Raw genomic sequence first — 16594 nt, forward strand, 5'->3', positions numbered from 1 at the left:
AGTGAATAAAAAAATAGAAATAATTATCCCAGAAAGTCCCAGAAATATGACTTGAATAGAAGTTAGTTAGTTATTAACAATTAATTGATAAACTTTTAAAATACTTTGAGCACTGATGCAGTCAGCATAGGCATCTTGCATTGTTTGCAGGTAGGCCTAGCCTGGCGAGCCAGACCCACATTCAAATGTAGGGTCTGGGCACTCACCGTTCGCAGTGCTCAGTCCGAGGGGCGGGATAATCAGTTGCCTTTCAAATTCCCTCTGCAGGCAATAGGACGCAATAGGATATTTGTTTTCAAGTAGCAGGAAATTCAAGCCAAACCGTTGCAACTCTGCCATCAATCATTATGTTAAGCCCACCAAACGACTCTATACACGATTTCAATGACCTGATTAAGTTTCGATTTCTGGAGCTCACAAGCCAACGGAGAGTTGCTAGACTAGCCCTGGCAGGGGCGCGTCTAGATTTCTAGGCTAAGGTAGGCCTACATTTCATTTCGTTTTCGATGGCAAACGCAAAACAGCGCCAAAACAACCACCGGTGGACAAAAAGAGTATTACATGTGTACTGTTAAGACTCGTCATAGAGAATGAATGAGGGAAATTGCGGAGGTTTTAGTTTGACGATGTTGTACTCCCGTGCGGGACAGATGCTATATACTACGGACATGTTTTGGGGGGCCACCCAAAATGAGGTGGCGGGCCGCGGGCTGTAGTTTGGGGACTGCTAGATAGACGATAGTAAAACCTCTAGTTCTAAACCTCCAGCCCGTTAGAGGCGCAGTTCTGAGTTGTGATGTCTTGCAAGTGGCCTCTTCCTTACCATTGGGTCTGGCAGCATTTTCGCCAGAAGCTCATGCAATATTAGCTAGTTAGCAAGGTTACTTTTATTCTTCAAATATTTTGTGAAAGGTGTGTCTGTATTAATCCTGCGTCCTAAGAATGAGCGGAATACCAGGCACCGCCGTAATACAGATAACTAATCTGTCATCAGCTGTAAACAGCGAGCAAATGCGGACTCTTTTTGGCTTTCTCGGTGACATCGAAGAGTTGCGCCTATATCCCCCCGAGTAAGTGTGTCGATAGCGCCATAGTAGAATGAAAATGACTGACTCAACGACTGTAATATATCCAAAGCCGTACTCACTAATTGCTTATGTAACGTTAGTTCAATTTAATATTACACACGCTGTGACTGTAACGTTAACGTATCGTGTCCAGTAGCTAACCCCAGCCATGTAACGTTAACGTTAGCTAGCTGGTTGGTTTTCTAACGAAGTATTGCAGTGCTACCCCATAGCTTACTGTCTGTTTACGTTGACGTTATGCCCTTGAAATCCATTAAATAAATCACAGAAAGATATCGTGTCATACTCAAATTATGGTAGTTGTGTTCGATCACACTCACTGAACCTATGTCAGCGATTGGTATTGCTCAGGGGTAACGTTACCAAGGTTAGTTTGCAGGCTTCACTTTGCATCGATTTGAACAATTTCACGTTGATGTTCTGATATTTGAATGAGGCAGACTTGAAAGTATTGAGCTCTCCTTGTCTGAGTCATTATACGAAATAACTGAGAAAAGCCAGCTGATTTACGTTAGTTTACATTCTTCTTCTCAGAAGTTCAGGATGACATTCATACAATGTTCAACTTTTATTCAGTTTAGGTAATGATGATAATCAACGCATGTGTGCACAGAATAATTGCATAACAATTGCTTCTGTAACATAAGTCCTAATCACATCGTTTCTTATTTTTTTCCAGCAATGCCCCACTGTCTTTTTCATCCAAAGTGTGTTACATAAAGTATCGAGATCCTTCCAGTGTTGGTGTGGCACAACATTTAACCAACACTGTGTTTATTGACAGAGCTCTGATCGTTGTGCCATGCGCAGAGGGTGAGTATATCTGTTATGCTGTGGCCTAGTATGGGGTTTATGCCTTACCCATCTAATAAATATGTTGAACTTTAAATCTCTGAAACAGTGATATTATCTACTTTTGCTCTAGATCTCTCTATCAACTCACTCCTTGAGCATATCAAACATTATGGAGCAAGCAGAGACATGGCTTGTTCATCTCTGTGGATGTTTGGTCTGTTTTTTCCCTGTGTCTGAGGCAACCTATGTATGGTCAGAAATGAGTACCAAGAGATGGGATCATTGACCATAGCTTTTGTTTTTTTTTCTTTGCACACAATGCACAGACAACTAGTCGCTGTAGAGTGTAGTGTGACCTTAGTTGAACTAACGAGGGACAAACAATAGTTCAACCATAGACAATTATCACCTCTACCTCATATATTCTATGATTGGATTTTTTAATCCCAGCACAAAAGGCACATCAGTATGAAAGGACTCTACCAGCTGTCGGAAAGTAGATGGACCGGTATAGTTAAACCTTAGCTTGTGGATTACTCTCCTGTTATATTATCTCCAAGGTCAGAGTAATTTTTTTCTGTACTATCTGTAATGTAATGAGAAGTTTGTTTGGGTTAGACAGGCAGACAATTGTGTTTAAAGACTTGGTGAGGGTAACGCATTGCAAAACATGTAGCTAACCTCATCTTTTTTCTCTTTTCATTATAATTTTTTTTAATACCTCTGATTTTCTGTCGGAACAACAATTGCATATTGTGTTTAAAAAACTCAGAAAACCACCACAACCTCAACAACAACAACAACAACAACAACAACAAACAAAATATCACCTAGTTGTCATTACTTTACTCCCCTGAAATGCTTGTCCTCGTGAGTTGGTGCTGCTGGATCGCTACTGAGTTTATTAATTTGGTTTTGTGTGTTTTTTCTGTGTGATTATGTGTGCATATCAGATGACTAGACTGGCCCAGCTGTTACACTACACTAGCCTGAGTCAGGCATTGTTTTCCAAGCCACTATCCCCGCTGGGGCCAGCGCAGCCTTCAAGGGGGGGATGTGACCAGGAGAATAGCTGCTGAACCTTCCAAGATGGACACCTTGTCTCTATTTTATTTTCTTTTGTTTATTTGTTTATTTTGTTATTTTTTTCTCTCTCTCTCACTCTATCTCTCTTCTCTGTCATGTTGTCCCTTGTTTGCCTATGGTACAGACAGCTCTGTTGCATATTACTCTCTTCATTGTTTTTTTTTTTTTTTTTCCCTCCCTCTGTTTTCTCTTTCTGTCCCCCTCTCTATCTCTCCCTCTCCAACCCCCTCCCCCCTACTGTTCCAATCCCGATTCCCCTGACCCCATCGATGCAACCTTTATCGTGTTTCTATTTTTTTTTTTTTTTTCAAAATGCTGTCTAGGTTAACTTGGCACCCCTAGTCCACAGGGTGGGTGTTTGAGTCGTACCTGGGCTTCTAAGAGATGACTAATCCACTCTGTTCTGTCTCTCTCTATATCTCTCTTTCCATCTATCTATTCTACCTCGCTCCTTCTCTCTCTCTTTCTCAATTTCTCTATTTATTTCTGTTAAAACTGTTAGCGAAAAGGAGGTTGCACTTTATTTTATCAGAGTTATAGATAATCCCACGTTTAAGAAGCATTCGCTACATTCTTTTGTAAATATACTGTGGTAGGATATTGTTAACAGTTTGGAACTCACTTTGGTGTTAGGGACAACATTTCCACATGATGGTTTGCACTTTTTTTAAACAGAATGTTTTGTCTTGACACATCCAGGTTGATCGATTGCATGATCTTTCTCTTGCTATATGGTTCTAATTTAGTCCCAGGGGTATGGGAGATAGAGTGGTACAAGTCCTCCAACTGCTCCTGTTGCTCTAGTTGAGTTTGTTTAGATGCGATTCTTCTTAAGCCCCAACTTGTCATGTTGTTAGCTTTTCAATTCCTAATTCCACTCAAAGCCAATGCTGTGGTAGCAATTCATCACCGCTAAAAAACAAACTCTTTAGTTTGTAGTACGTCAACTACCATACTCTCTTCTGTCGTTCAAGGATAACTGACGAGTTAGGGCTAAAAGATATCCTATTCTTTCCTTTTTTTCTCTTTCTTTGCTTTTTTTAACTACAGATTTTGGGGGGACATTTTCCGAAACCCTTCCACCAACGGCTCTTTAAAAATGTTCTTCTTTTCTGTATCTGATGTTCTGTGTGCTATTAGTGACGCAGCCAACATGAACGGTTGTCTTGTGTTGCACACCCCCTATCCAACACTGCGAAACGATCGCCCCATGGAGAAAAGCGCCCATGCGTGATATCGCATGGGTCATGACCAATAAGTTTCCAGTACAGGTGACCCTTATCCTCCAAGTGTTCAACTCATTCTCCACGTTTGTTTTGATCTATTTTTTTTGTTTTTATTTTTGTGGTATGTGTGGTAACGAAGGCAATCCAGATTTTCTTTTGGGACAAGGAAAAAATGTAAAGTAGTGATTTGTGTTTATGTTAACTGGCTGAGGAAAGCGTTAGGTGCAGACAGTATCTTTGAAAGCCATTGTCGAACGTTTCTGTCTGGAATATTATTTTAAAAAATAGTCAAAAAACACAAAAATTGAGGCTTAATGACAATAATTGGACATTTTTCAGCTCGTAGGGCAACACAGGTATTACACTAGTAAACCTCAGCCAATAGAGTTTTGGGATGTAGGAGGGTGGTTCTTGTTTTCTCTCTCTCTCTCTGTCACTCTCTGTCAGTGCAGTCAGTAGAGCAGACAGAAGAATTGGGGGGTGACTCAAGCCTCTTCCAGTGTCGCACGCTAATGCCTGTGCTCTTGACCTGCAGGGAAGATTCCGGAAGAGGCCAAGGCACTCTCGCTTTTGGCGCCCAGCACTCCAGTGACCAACCTGCTACCCAGTGGAGGAGGCGGGCTCTTGCCCAGTGGAGGAGGCGGGCTCTTGCCCAGTGGAGGAGGCGGGCTCTTGCCCAGTGGAACAGGAGGACTCCTGCCCAGTGCAACCGGGGGGCTCCTACCTAGTGGCGGAGGGGGGCTCCTAACTAGTGGAGGGGGGCTCCTGCCCATCCCCACCCCATCCCCGAATGTATGTGTTTGTTTTTGTTTGTTTATTTGTTTGTTCTTTTTGTTTGTTATTTGCTTATCAATTCATTTATACATATTTCCATGCACTGATAGTGGTAAGGGTGAAAAGGGCTTTTGTTGGGCAAGAATTAGGATTGTGTGTGTACCTGGCTGTTAAGGATGGCTTTAATTATAAGGATAACATTACTGCATCTAATCACACATAAAAGAAAAGACCTTGGCATGGACTGCTATAATATTATTGATCTGATTTGTCTGATCAAACTATTAACAGTTGTGTTTTTCTGGGGCTGTGGGTAGCGCTCAGTGAGTCTCCCCCCGGTGGCAACCCTGGCTGCGCTGCCAGCTGTATTGGACACTTCTCTCGGTGCCCTTGGGGGTGTGTCGCAGCCTCCCATCATGGGGAATGTGGATCCTTCTAAAATCGATGAGATAAGGAGGACTGTCTACGTGGGTAACCTGAACTCTCAGGTGAGTGGATCCTGCCTTTGAATGTCCTTGTCTTGTTTTATGTAAATGTAGACTAAGGGATGGTGATGGGAACAAAGACAATATGCAAAGCTTTTTTCCTTCCAAGACCTTAGATAGTTCTTTGCAGCCTTTGTGGATTCATTAGGCAGTTGTACTGCAACACAGAAGTAAGTGGTGCCACTGGGTCAAACACAAATCTGAAGCAACTGAGATATGATTTATGATTTCAGTTATTTGGTCCTTCATCATAACATAGACTTGAGACCTGATTTAACAGCATTGTTATCTCTTTGGCTTGCCTATACAGACGACCACTGCTGAGCAGCTACTGGAGTACTTCAAGCAGGTTGGCGACGTGAAGTTTGTGCGTATGGCCGGCGATGAGACACAGCCCACGCGTTTCGCTTTCGTGGAGTTCGCTGACCAGGACTCCGTCGCCAGGGCCTTGACCTTCAACGGAGTAATGTTTGGAGACAGACCACTAAAGTAAGTACATTGTCATAGAATCAGTCATTCAGATAGATAGATACTTTCTTGATCCCCAAGCGGAAATTCAAGACATCACACACAAAATACACTACAACATACACAGAATGATAAAATAACAAATCCTCATGACTCATATGGATTGTAAAAGATATTAAAGGTTGTATCAACGATTGTGGGGTAACGTCACTTCTGTTGATGTTCAAACAAAACAGAGAGCTAGCTCACTACTCCCTCCATCTGCCTCCCGTGCAATTGAAACTCTCCTAATCGCGCATCTCATCGGTTATTGGTTGGAACACTTTATTTTGCCTTTGAGTGGTTGCCAACACTTGTTGGTAGCAATTGTTTTTGTGTACAGCTCTCGGAGCCTAGGCTGCCTACAGAAATGTGTTTTTTTGACGGCCTGCTTATAGGGCAGGCAGCTAGTGGATCGTTAGGAAAGATTGGATGAATGTTATCATTTATGTTTGGGCCTTTTTTTGGACCTGAAATTGCTGATACATAGCCTAGAAATCTAGACGCACCCTAGCGGCAGCAAATTACATTTGCTGCCAGGGCTAGTCTAGCAACTCTCCGTTGGCTTGTGAGCTCAAAAAATTAAACTTCTATCAGGCCAGTCAAATCGTATGTCGTTAGGCGGGCTTAACATAATGATTGATGGCAGAGTTGCAACTGTTTGGCTTGAATTCCCTTGTGAAAAGCGAAGGTCTCGCTTTCACGGGTCCCACCGTTAGTAAACCTTAATTCCCTACACATAGCTCCCACATAGCATTTACACTGATAAACGCATACAGTTCCCGAAGTGCATCACATACACCGACCGGCGGCGTTTCAAAGCCTACCGTGCTAGCGACCGCTACAAACATTACGTTTAAAACAACCACAATGCATGTCAGTTAAGTCTACTACATTTATTTATCAACATACATAGCGAACAGTGAGGTACCCACTGATTCAGCTCCATTGTTCATTCCGTAGTAACAATAACATCACTTCTGAAACATACACAACACTCACGCATCTTGTTTGCCGACTGTCTGCGTCCGAATACTGGTCCCCTGGGGAAACACGAACCGCATTGGAGCCAGTTCCTTATTCACTGTCCCGGGACAGTGGAAAGTGGGTTATTTGGCGCGGGGGTGGCTAGTTGGCGTGTGTTTAATTAGTTTGTTATTATTTGTTATGATTGTTGCATGTAAAGTCCCTGTCTGTATGTAAAGTATATGTGTGGCCATTTATGTACTTTGTATGGTAAAATTATGTGTTATGTCATATGTTATGTATCTGTATGGAAAAGGTCCATAGTCATTCCTCATGTATTACACCCTGTTGGACAGTGAGCTCTACCAATTCACTTTTGATTGGTAGGCCTATTTAAGGGAGAAAGAAAGAGTGGAATGGGGAGTTGTTTGGAATGGCAGAGTACTGCGTCAGCTTGCTGTGAGGCTGTATACAGTGAGAGTTTGGAACGCCTATGATGGCCGGTTTTGTTTTCTTTTTCAAAGTATTTTTGTTTGTTTGTTATTTCATATATTGCACCTGCGCACTTTAAATAAACCTGCACCTTTATCACTTAAAACTCGAGAGCTATTTGTTGTCTGCCAACCCTTCAACAACTGGAGTTTTCTGGACACGCCCATCCCTTAAATGTGAGTTGGGGGTTGCAAAGCCTCTCTCTCACATCCCTGCTGCTTGAAAACAAATAAGATGGATGTTGCTGTTGGCGAACAGTGTGACACGAGTTAAGCTTTTATTAAGTTGGCAAAAGTTTGAACTAGCCAACTAGCTCCGCTGGTGGGAAACGCATGGGACTCATAGCGCTGTCTAATTGCGTGCAGAGGGAATTTGAAAGACAACCGATTATCCCGCCTCTCGGACTGAGCACTGCGAATGGTGCCCAGACCCTACATTTTATTGTGGGTCTGGCTCATCAGGCTAGCTGATACAACCTTTAAATCAAAGATCCACATGAATGTACTGAGGGATGTATAACCATGAGTCACTTGCAGTAACAGGGCAGGGACTAACCCTGTGATTCAGTATGCAGTGGTTAGGTGCTCTATGAAGTGTGTGTCATGATGGTAGTGCAAATAATAATTTTGTTGTCTGTGATGGTGTGAGTGCAATTGTTCTTGGCTGCTCAGCTTTTCTTTAAAGTATTGCAAGACTTGGCTATTGCTTTGTCTCGGTACTGTGACTGATTTGTTTACATCTAGTGCTTATAATGTCTGTACTTTTATCCACTAGTAATAGTATTTACTGAAACAGTTGTAATTCCTACCTAGGGTCTCCTCTGTTATTTCTCACTCTGTAAGTCACTTTGGATAAAAGCGTCTGCTAAATGAATACGTTATATAAATGTAATACATTTCCTTGTACATTTTTGTACATTTCCTTGTGACTTTCCACAGGATCAACCATTCCAACAACGCCATTGTAAAACCCCCAGAGCTCACTCCCCAGGCAGCAGCCAAAGAGCTGGAGGATGTGATGAAGAGAGTCCGTGAGGCCCAGTCCACCATCGCTGCTGCCATCGAGCCAGGTAAAGTGCGCCACATACTATACTCGACGCACCCGACCTGGAGCGCGACAATGTGATGTCACAGAAGCGCCGTAACCATTTATACTCGCGCGTGGTGGTTGCAACACTAGTTGCAATATTCTCCTGAACAGAGGTGTCGCTGTTGTGAAAAGATTAACGCTAACTACGTTACACAGCAGAAGAAGCTGCAGTAAGAAACACTAGTAGCTAGCTTCTGTGATGATGGTGCTTCAGACTTTGGTTGCTACTATTCACAACTACCACCATCATTATCATCTAGTTTCCAAGGTGTGCGCACAGGTAGATAGATAGATAGATAGATTGATGGATATATAGATAGATACTTCTACTATCGCGAGGGAAATTTTAATAATTTAAACAGTTTAGTTTAGCTGGCTAGCTAGCTAGCAGCTGGCTAGGTTTGTGTAATTTCCTGAAATGGAAAGAGATTTTGTTCAGGCCTTAATAGATATCCTTTGTTTGAAAATAAATCGTTTCTATTCTTTCCTCTTAATTCCATGTGTTGCAACTCTCGCTGGTAACTTTGTTAACTTATCCAGCAAACTATTAAAAATTCACGACTGTAACAAAACTCTGCAACTCTCGCTTGCCCTCGAACTAGTCCATCTTCCTGTTTCCGCTTTGTCGCGCTCGTCTGAAAAAAAATGAGTGGTGCGCTACCTCGCACTACCTGGCTAAAATCCTGGCGCGCCAGCAAGATGTACGTCATTTTGACGTCACGTTGTCGCGCTACCGTTCCGGTGCGTCAAACGTCTAACACTCCCTTACTGTCACCCTAGCCATTACTGCTCCACCCTGCTATAGATTTCTGTGCTCATAGAATCCGGAACAGGCTCTTAATGTGATTGACATTTTATCTATGGACCAACAGATCAGTTACCTGATACTAGGGGGTGTCACATTATAAATATTAAAAAAAGACCGAAAATCGAATGAAATCATATCACCCCAACCTAATACACAGACAGTTTCCATGCCACCACTCTATTACTTTTTTTAATGTAATATATTGTAAGTCACTTTTGAAAACCATATGACTGACTATGACTCTAACCAAAGTCCTTTTAGGCAAGTCCCTCCACTTGGCGGCCATATTGCAACGCTTTTTAGGCACTTATCGGGCATCTATTTCGGCAGAAATGCGCGTGCGCAAGGCTTCACGACACCAATCTTGCTCCAGCGGCGAGATCACAACACATGATTGGCATAATGTCTTCACAACACACCACATGATTGGCTCAATATATTCACAACACAACACAGGATTGGCTCAATGTATTCACATGTTAACGTTTTGCCGCGGTAAGAGTGGGGTATGTGTAGACAACTGCTATATTGGCGTTACAAACTAACCCCATGCATTTCTATGGAGGATTTTTTGAGTGCTGTATCTCCTCATTAGAAAGTCTCTGCTCTAACTAGCTATAACTATGACAGTTTCAGACAGCGCTAGTGTGCTACATGGTTGTTTTGTTTGTGTGTGATGGTTTGACTGTTGACATGTTTGTAGCCGATGAAAAGCGCTCCTCCAGCCGCTCCAGACGTTCCAGGAGGTCCCGTTCTCGGTCCCGGTCCAGGTCCCGTACTCGTTCGCGGTCCCGTTCCAGAAGGAGGCGCTCACGCTCCAGACAGAGGTAGGATGAGCTGGGTGGGATGAAGAGGAGGTGGTGGAGATGAAGTCTGAAATCTGAACTAGCGTATTTGTTCAATTAGATTTTTAGTCCTATAGTCTTCATCGTAAAATAGTTTTGAGATATGAATCTGAAGACTTGGCTTGGTAGTTCTGTTAACTCTTTCATTTGTTAATGCAGACTACAAGGCAAAAAAGGGTTTAAAGGTACACTATGCAAGATATTCACCTTAATATAACCTTTATGAAGCCAATTTGATGGTAAACAAACTTGTAATAGGGGAATTGTTTACTTAGCATAGCCATACAAGATAGCTGTAGCGAGTCGCTAACGAGAGAACCAGCCATGCAGCTTCAAGAAAAGTCGACCCGAAGACATCTTGCGAGAATCGGGATTGAGTCTTGTCAGTAGATATAGCTCTTTGGAGATAGTTTTTGCCTGTTGTTACAGGGTATAACAAGCCACGAGAAGTAGGCTATTTACAACGGCAGAGTTAAATCTATATATATAGCAACTCTTGGGAGCTCTACAACTGCCGAAAAACCCCAATACTGATCATTTTGGTGTTTTTCTCTTTCTCAGGAGTAGAACGTCCCAGAGATCGCGCCATGGGGACTCGCAAAGCTCGCGTGGCTCCCACAGGAGGCGCTCTTGCTCTCGAGACAGGAGGCATAGCCGCAGCCGCTCCAGGTCTGCCATGCTGCTCAAGCTCAATTCTGTCTAGTTTGTTAGTGTCATTAGTTTTTAGTTTGGACATTTTTTAAAGCGGTTTGTGTAGCATGTAGGATTTGACTTTGAGTCCTGAGTTTGCCAATGTGTTCATGACAGCATTCTTCCATTGACTGGCTTTGTATTCAGTGCAAAGTGGGTTTCTATCCAACTTGTTAATGCACATTTTAACTATTCTAATAAGAAATCTGAATGGAAACCCTCTTACAGTGCAAAGTGTTTTTACACGAGAGGCCATCTGGGGCTGGCTGGTTAGCATGCTAACTTTAGTGGCTATCTGGGCAACACAGAAAATGAGCTTTGTTGACATTACGTCAAAGCGATTATTTCTTGGCATTCATTTGCTATTACTAGTGTTTTAAGGCATTGCTGAAAAGCAAGAAATATTCTTGGTCAGAAATGAAACTAATGTTGAATGAAATTAACTTACTTGATGAACGTTGATACGTACTGAATAGTCTCTAGACGAGTTGTTATTATGATTCTCAAGTGATGTGGGACAACATAGAGTACATCAGTTCATCTCATTGTGACAACACTTCCAAATGTCTTGCCTTAGGGACAGACGGAAAGAGAAGGACGGTAGAGGGCGGAATAAAGATGACGACTGGGACAGGGATGACTGGCGGAAGGAGAAACGCTTGAGGACTCCTCCGAAAAGCTATAGTGGGTCCCGGAGATCACACAGCACAATCAGGTTAAGGGAATTGAAGGGGAGAAGAGGCATAACCCCAGTACCTTCTTTTTATATGATTACTTTTGGTCAAAATAAGTATGTTTTCATAAATGTTGCTAAATGTTTTTTTCAGAGGATACAGGAAACGAAGCCAAACTCGATCCAGGTCCCCGAGAAGGAAAGCCAAATCCCCAACACCAAAGAGGTAAGACCTGGTGATGGAACACTGTTAGATTACAGACACATATGCCTAAGGAAATTTTTAATGTTTAGAAAAAATGCATAAAGACAAATGTTTCATCTCAAGCCCTGAGACCATACTCATCCATTTTACTACTCAACTCAGCAATGTTTAGCCTTCCTTATTATAATAATAATAATAATTAAATAAAATAATAAATTAGTTTTATATAGCGCCTTTCTTAAGGTTGCTTTACAAGAAGGGGTGGTAGTAAGTGTGTGTGTGTGTGTGTGTGTGTGTGTGTTTTTTTAATGTGGGATTGGAATGACAAGGTAGGGTCCAGGATGATGCCCAGGTTGTGGACTTCGGGGGATGGGGCGATGGGGCAGCCATCCGCATTCAGGAGAAGATCCCCAACCTTCCTGAGCAGTGGCTTAGGAGTTACCACCATGAGCTCAATTTTATTGCTATTCAGTTTGAAGATTAGAGGTCATCTGGGTTTTAAGTTCTTGCAGACAGTTGATGAGTGGTCCAGGTGGAAGATGAGTGGAGGGTTTGGTGATGATGGGTACAGTTGGGTATCATCAGCGTAGCAGTGGAAGCTGAGACTGTGGTGACGAATAATTTGATCCAGGGGGAGTAATGTAAATGGTGAAGAGGAGAGGGTCAAGGTCTTTGCTTTGGACACCAAGGCATGCACCTGGTCGATGTCCAGCTTGTTCCTTAGCCATTAATCATACACTGTTGTAATGTCGTAGTGTCTTCTCTGCTTGTTTTCTACCAGAGGAAAGAAGGACAAGAAGCGGGAGAAGACTAGAGACAGCAGCAGGGAGCGGAGGGTGCGCTCGACCTCCCGGAGGATGAGCACCCGAGACAAAGACAGACAAGATGGCAAGGCCAAGCACACTCAGGTGAGAGAAGCGCACTTAGGCGGGATCACATTGGAAATAACGAATTGACAGCCGTAAAGCGTAAAGCAACGCCCGGACCTTTAATAAGTTCTATCTTGTTCCGAAGTTACCCAAACAGTTTACGTTCTATTGCCTAAACTGAACATTAACGAGCCTCGCGTTACGCTTTGAAAGTTGAACCAAGTTCAACGCTCAAATTGTTTGCCGCTAGTGCAACGCTGCCGCTCCAAATGTTCCACTGCCGAACCATTGTGAACAATAAGAAATCTGCCGCTTGCCACTAGTCAGTGTGATCCCTGCCTAAAGCAGGAGTATGTCTCAACCCATTGACCAGCCCAGGGTTGATACAGTGTCAATGGGAAACTGTCTTTACAGGTTTGGATAAAAGCCGGTCTCAAATAGAGGCCATTGGCGACAGTGTATGTTTCATTTGTTCTTCATGCTGTTTCATTCGTCCCGACCAGGAGGGGCGAATTAAACATTATGAACGTCCCACCTTTACTTAAATAATTCCTTAACGGTTTTGTTCAGGGCTGAACATGCAACTGAATTTGACTGATGATGGATGTAGGTTGCTTGTTACAAAATATTCGTTTTCATTGTGGTACGATTTGTAAATTACGATTGATTAAAACGTGTTTCATCCACCCGGCTCTCCCCGCTATTTGGATCGTTATCTCTGTTATCTCTAACACTCAATGAGCAACATCTCAACACTTAATGAATGATCCGTAATTGAAGCCTGTCTCATACAGACGCTTGTTTCAAATACAAGCCATTGCAGCCCCAGCTGTGGCGCAACTGGCTGGGGCACCTGCACCGTACGCCGGTGACTCGTACGTTCCGTACGTTCGATTCCCGTCCCGTGGTCCTTTCCGGATCCCACCCCTGCTCTCTCTCCCATTCACTTCCTGTCACTCTCCACTGTCCTCTCATTAAAGGCATAAAAAGCTCAAAAAAATATACTTAAAAACAAATATAAGCCATTGCAGTTCGGCGATTTTGGAGAATAAAAGCCCGGGCTATTTTTTTTGCAGTATATAAATAAAATCAAACTGACCATGATTTAATCACCTTGTACCATGGTCACATCCATTCCTTTAATCAGTTTCTGTCTTTGGAGTGATAGCACCCCAGTATGTTTCACTATAACTTTTTCTCCAGTACATTTCTGTGTGGCTCACCCAAGTATGAGATTTACCGGTCTGATTTGGGTCTCCTGATTCTATCTCATGGCCTCATTTCAAATGTAAGGTCAATGTCAGTTGTGTTAGATGGTGGTAAGTGACCTAGTTGTGAGGGGAAAGAGAATGTGGAGAAAAAATTAAAGAATACAACAATAAAAAGCATTCACCACAATCACTTTTAAAAGGTCTGTCTGTCTGTGCTGGTTGATGCTTATCTCCAAGTTCTGTTTTGCCTGTTTCCCCTTCCGCTGCATTGATGATCTGTCACGTAACGCCTGAAGAGATTCATGACTGAACTCACGTTAGCTCATAACCATTAAAGGTCCTGTTCCAGACTCTTTTTGTGTGTTTCTGTCATACAAAATAAAACATAAAAAAAAAACGTTGTTTTCGTCTGTAATAGACTGTTTTTAGTAGCTGATGCTTTAAGTAGGTCCTTGTTGGGTCTAAGGACTTGTCTAAGATCTGTCTAAAAGACAAGTTCTAAGATTTGTGTGCGTATGGTGTGATGGTTTGTTCCAGGTGGAGTGTGACTACGACAATGAGGAGAAGGAGTACGAGAGCGACGCATCTGGGTCAGGCAGCGAGGATGTGTCGCCGCCAGCACAGCACAATGGCAGCTACAGAAGCCGAAACGGGGGTGATGACGACGATGACGAGTTGCCTGTGGCGGAGGCAACTGCGTGAAATACATAAACACACACATGCACAAACTCAGACAGAAGTTCCCTGCGACTCCTTGTGAAGTGCTCGGTCCCTTGCTTTGTCCCGTAGAAGTGTACTGACGATGCCCCTGTAAGAATCGTTAGAAGCGGCCTCCTCTCCTGTCCTCCTTCCCAAAGCTTCTTGCTGCTGTGAAATCCTCTCCTTGTCATATGATATTCATATGGGGAAAATGGACCTGAAAATGTACAGCTTTTTTGTTAATGAGTAGAACTTTACTGTATGAAACATTGACGTGTTTTTTTCCATGTTTTAGTTTTATTTCCCCCACTTTCATTCTAAGTGTGTGTGTGTGTTGCGTGTGTGTGCGTGCGTGTATATGAGCAAGAGTGTGTTTTCCTGAGGATCATTGATTCGATATATTTGGCTTTACCCCTTGTTGTGTTTGTCCTTTTTTACTGTAACTGACTCTATGTGGTTCTCTGCTTGACAGATATTTAGTCTGTGTTGAAATCAAATGTTGAAATGAAGTCTGAGTTTTTTTTTTCAGTGTTTTGAAACAGAATGGTGTTCTCAGAACTTCAGACAAAACCTTTATAAGTCATCGGCTGGCCAGGTCTCCAGACTGTCAACATGAAGAGGCTTATTCACGAAAAAAAAAAAAATATATATCTGAATATATATGTTGACAAAAATGGCGTACATTTATGGAAGGAAAAAGTGCCTAGACCAAGATTGTATAATATAATATACTGCTATAAAAAAGTTATGAAAAATAACACGAGTTTTTAAAATGCATATATTCTAGCATACATAAAGATAGAGGGCCGTAGTTTAAGGTTTGTTTGTTTCCATCCCAAATTTGAGAGGGGCTCTTTCATCTTGACTGATAGACTGTAAAGGTCCCCTGATCTCCAAACGTTTTTTTTTTAAATGCGTTTTTCTGTACTAATCTATTTTTTTTTCTATTCAGTATTGTGTTGAGTTAGTCAGGTTGTCAGTCTATAGCCCTGATGTTATCGTACTACTGCACTCTTGCTACCTGTTGTACCTGATTGGTTTGAGAAGCAGAACAGTGGGCTTGGCTCCACTGGTGTGATATCGGGGGCCATGGCAGATCTTGGAAAACTCAAACTGAACACTCAAAGAATGGGAGCACACAAGCTCCACTCACGTGAGAAATAGAGACATTTTAAAGACAAATTGTATTAAAACGGCATGAAAAAGCTCGGATCAAACACACTCAACTTTCAGCAGAACGTTTCATTTATTTGTCTTTTAAATGCAGAAACCATTAATGCTGTTGTCAGTGCATCTCGTTGTCTGTCATTTTAAAAATGAGGTCATGGTCGTTGGCTACTAAGACAGGGACTTCCCCAGAGGTAAACATGGTGTAGTACAGATATAAGCATCTTGGGCTTTGCTGATTTGTGATTCTCTTTAACTGTCATTTTGAAAAACATGAAGAAATACTGTCTATTTACAGAATGGAGTTTACTTAAAATGTAATAAAGAGGCTTTGCTTTAAAGCAGTACCTCCTTTTTTAACATGGTCTTTTTAAATATGAGATTTTAGTCTTTGAATTTGTTTGTGTTGTCCTGCTCTTGTTGACATTGTACTCAAGGTCAAAGACGTTTTACTCATTTGTGGATGGGTGAAAAGGCACTTTTTCAAACTGCACTACTGTTTTATAGTCGTTTCTGTATGTTATTTATTCAGTACATTATTCTGCCAGTGCCCTAGACTGTACAAATAAGTACACTTTTTATTTTTTGCAGTGAAGTGCGTGGTTTAGTGACAAACCTGGAAGTTAACTCTGAGTAAGTGGTAAACCTACAACAGCCCTATGACATTGTTTTGTTAGGAGAATGAAGCCATACAGCTCTTTTTTTTAGGAGGTTTACCACTTATCTGAGTTAACTTACCCAGGTTTGTCACTAAACCATGTATTTGGAATAACCCCCAGGTCAATAAGCAATGTAAGTATTATCAATTATATACAATTATATATCAATGCAATTAACAATACAATTAACATTTCAATGCTTCAAAAACAATATTATCCACACATATACATATGTATGTATATATATATATATATATATA

The 16594-nt window shown here is 42.0% G+C and overlaps 1 protein-coding gene across 2 annotated transcripts; it reads left to right on the plus strand.

Moving 5' to 3' along the window:
• The first annotated feature begins 812 nt into the window (after window positions 1-812).
• On the plus strand, window positions 813-16022 carry srek1 (splicing regulatory glutamine/lysine-rich protein 1). Of its 2 annotated transcripts, none has more exons than XM_048258969.1 (12): window positions 813-1070; window positions 1768-1901; window positions 4731-4987; window positions 5287-5457; window positions 5765-5943; window positions 8358-8488; window positions 10020-10143; window positions 10723-10830; window positions 11429-11535; window positions 11679-11750; window positions 12511-12637; window positions 14347-14513. In XM_048258969.1, exons 1-11 carry the CDS (start codon window positions 943-945, stop codon window positions 12588-12590), a joined length of 1491 nt encoding a protein of 496 aa, XP_048114926.1. In that variant the 5' UTR covers window positions 813-942; the 3' UTR covers window positions 12591-12637; window positions 14347-14513. The 2 variants fall into 2 exon arrangements, with proteins under 2 accessions (XP_048114926.1, XP_048114924.1); XM_048258967.1 differs by having other exon boundaries at window positions 817-1070; window positions 11429-11566; window positions 14347-16022.
• The last annotated feature ends 572 nt before the right edge of the window (window positions 16023-16594 follow it).

Source organism: Alosa alosa, chromosome 12 (assembly GCF_017589495.1).
Source record: "Alosa alosa isolate M-15738 ecotype Scorff River chromosome 12, AALO_Geno_1.1, whole genome shotgun sequence".
Taxonomy (NCBI): Eukaryota; Metazoa; Chordata; class Actinopteri; order Clupeiformes; family Clupeidae; genus Alosa; species Alosa alosa.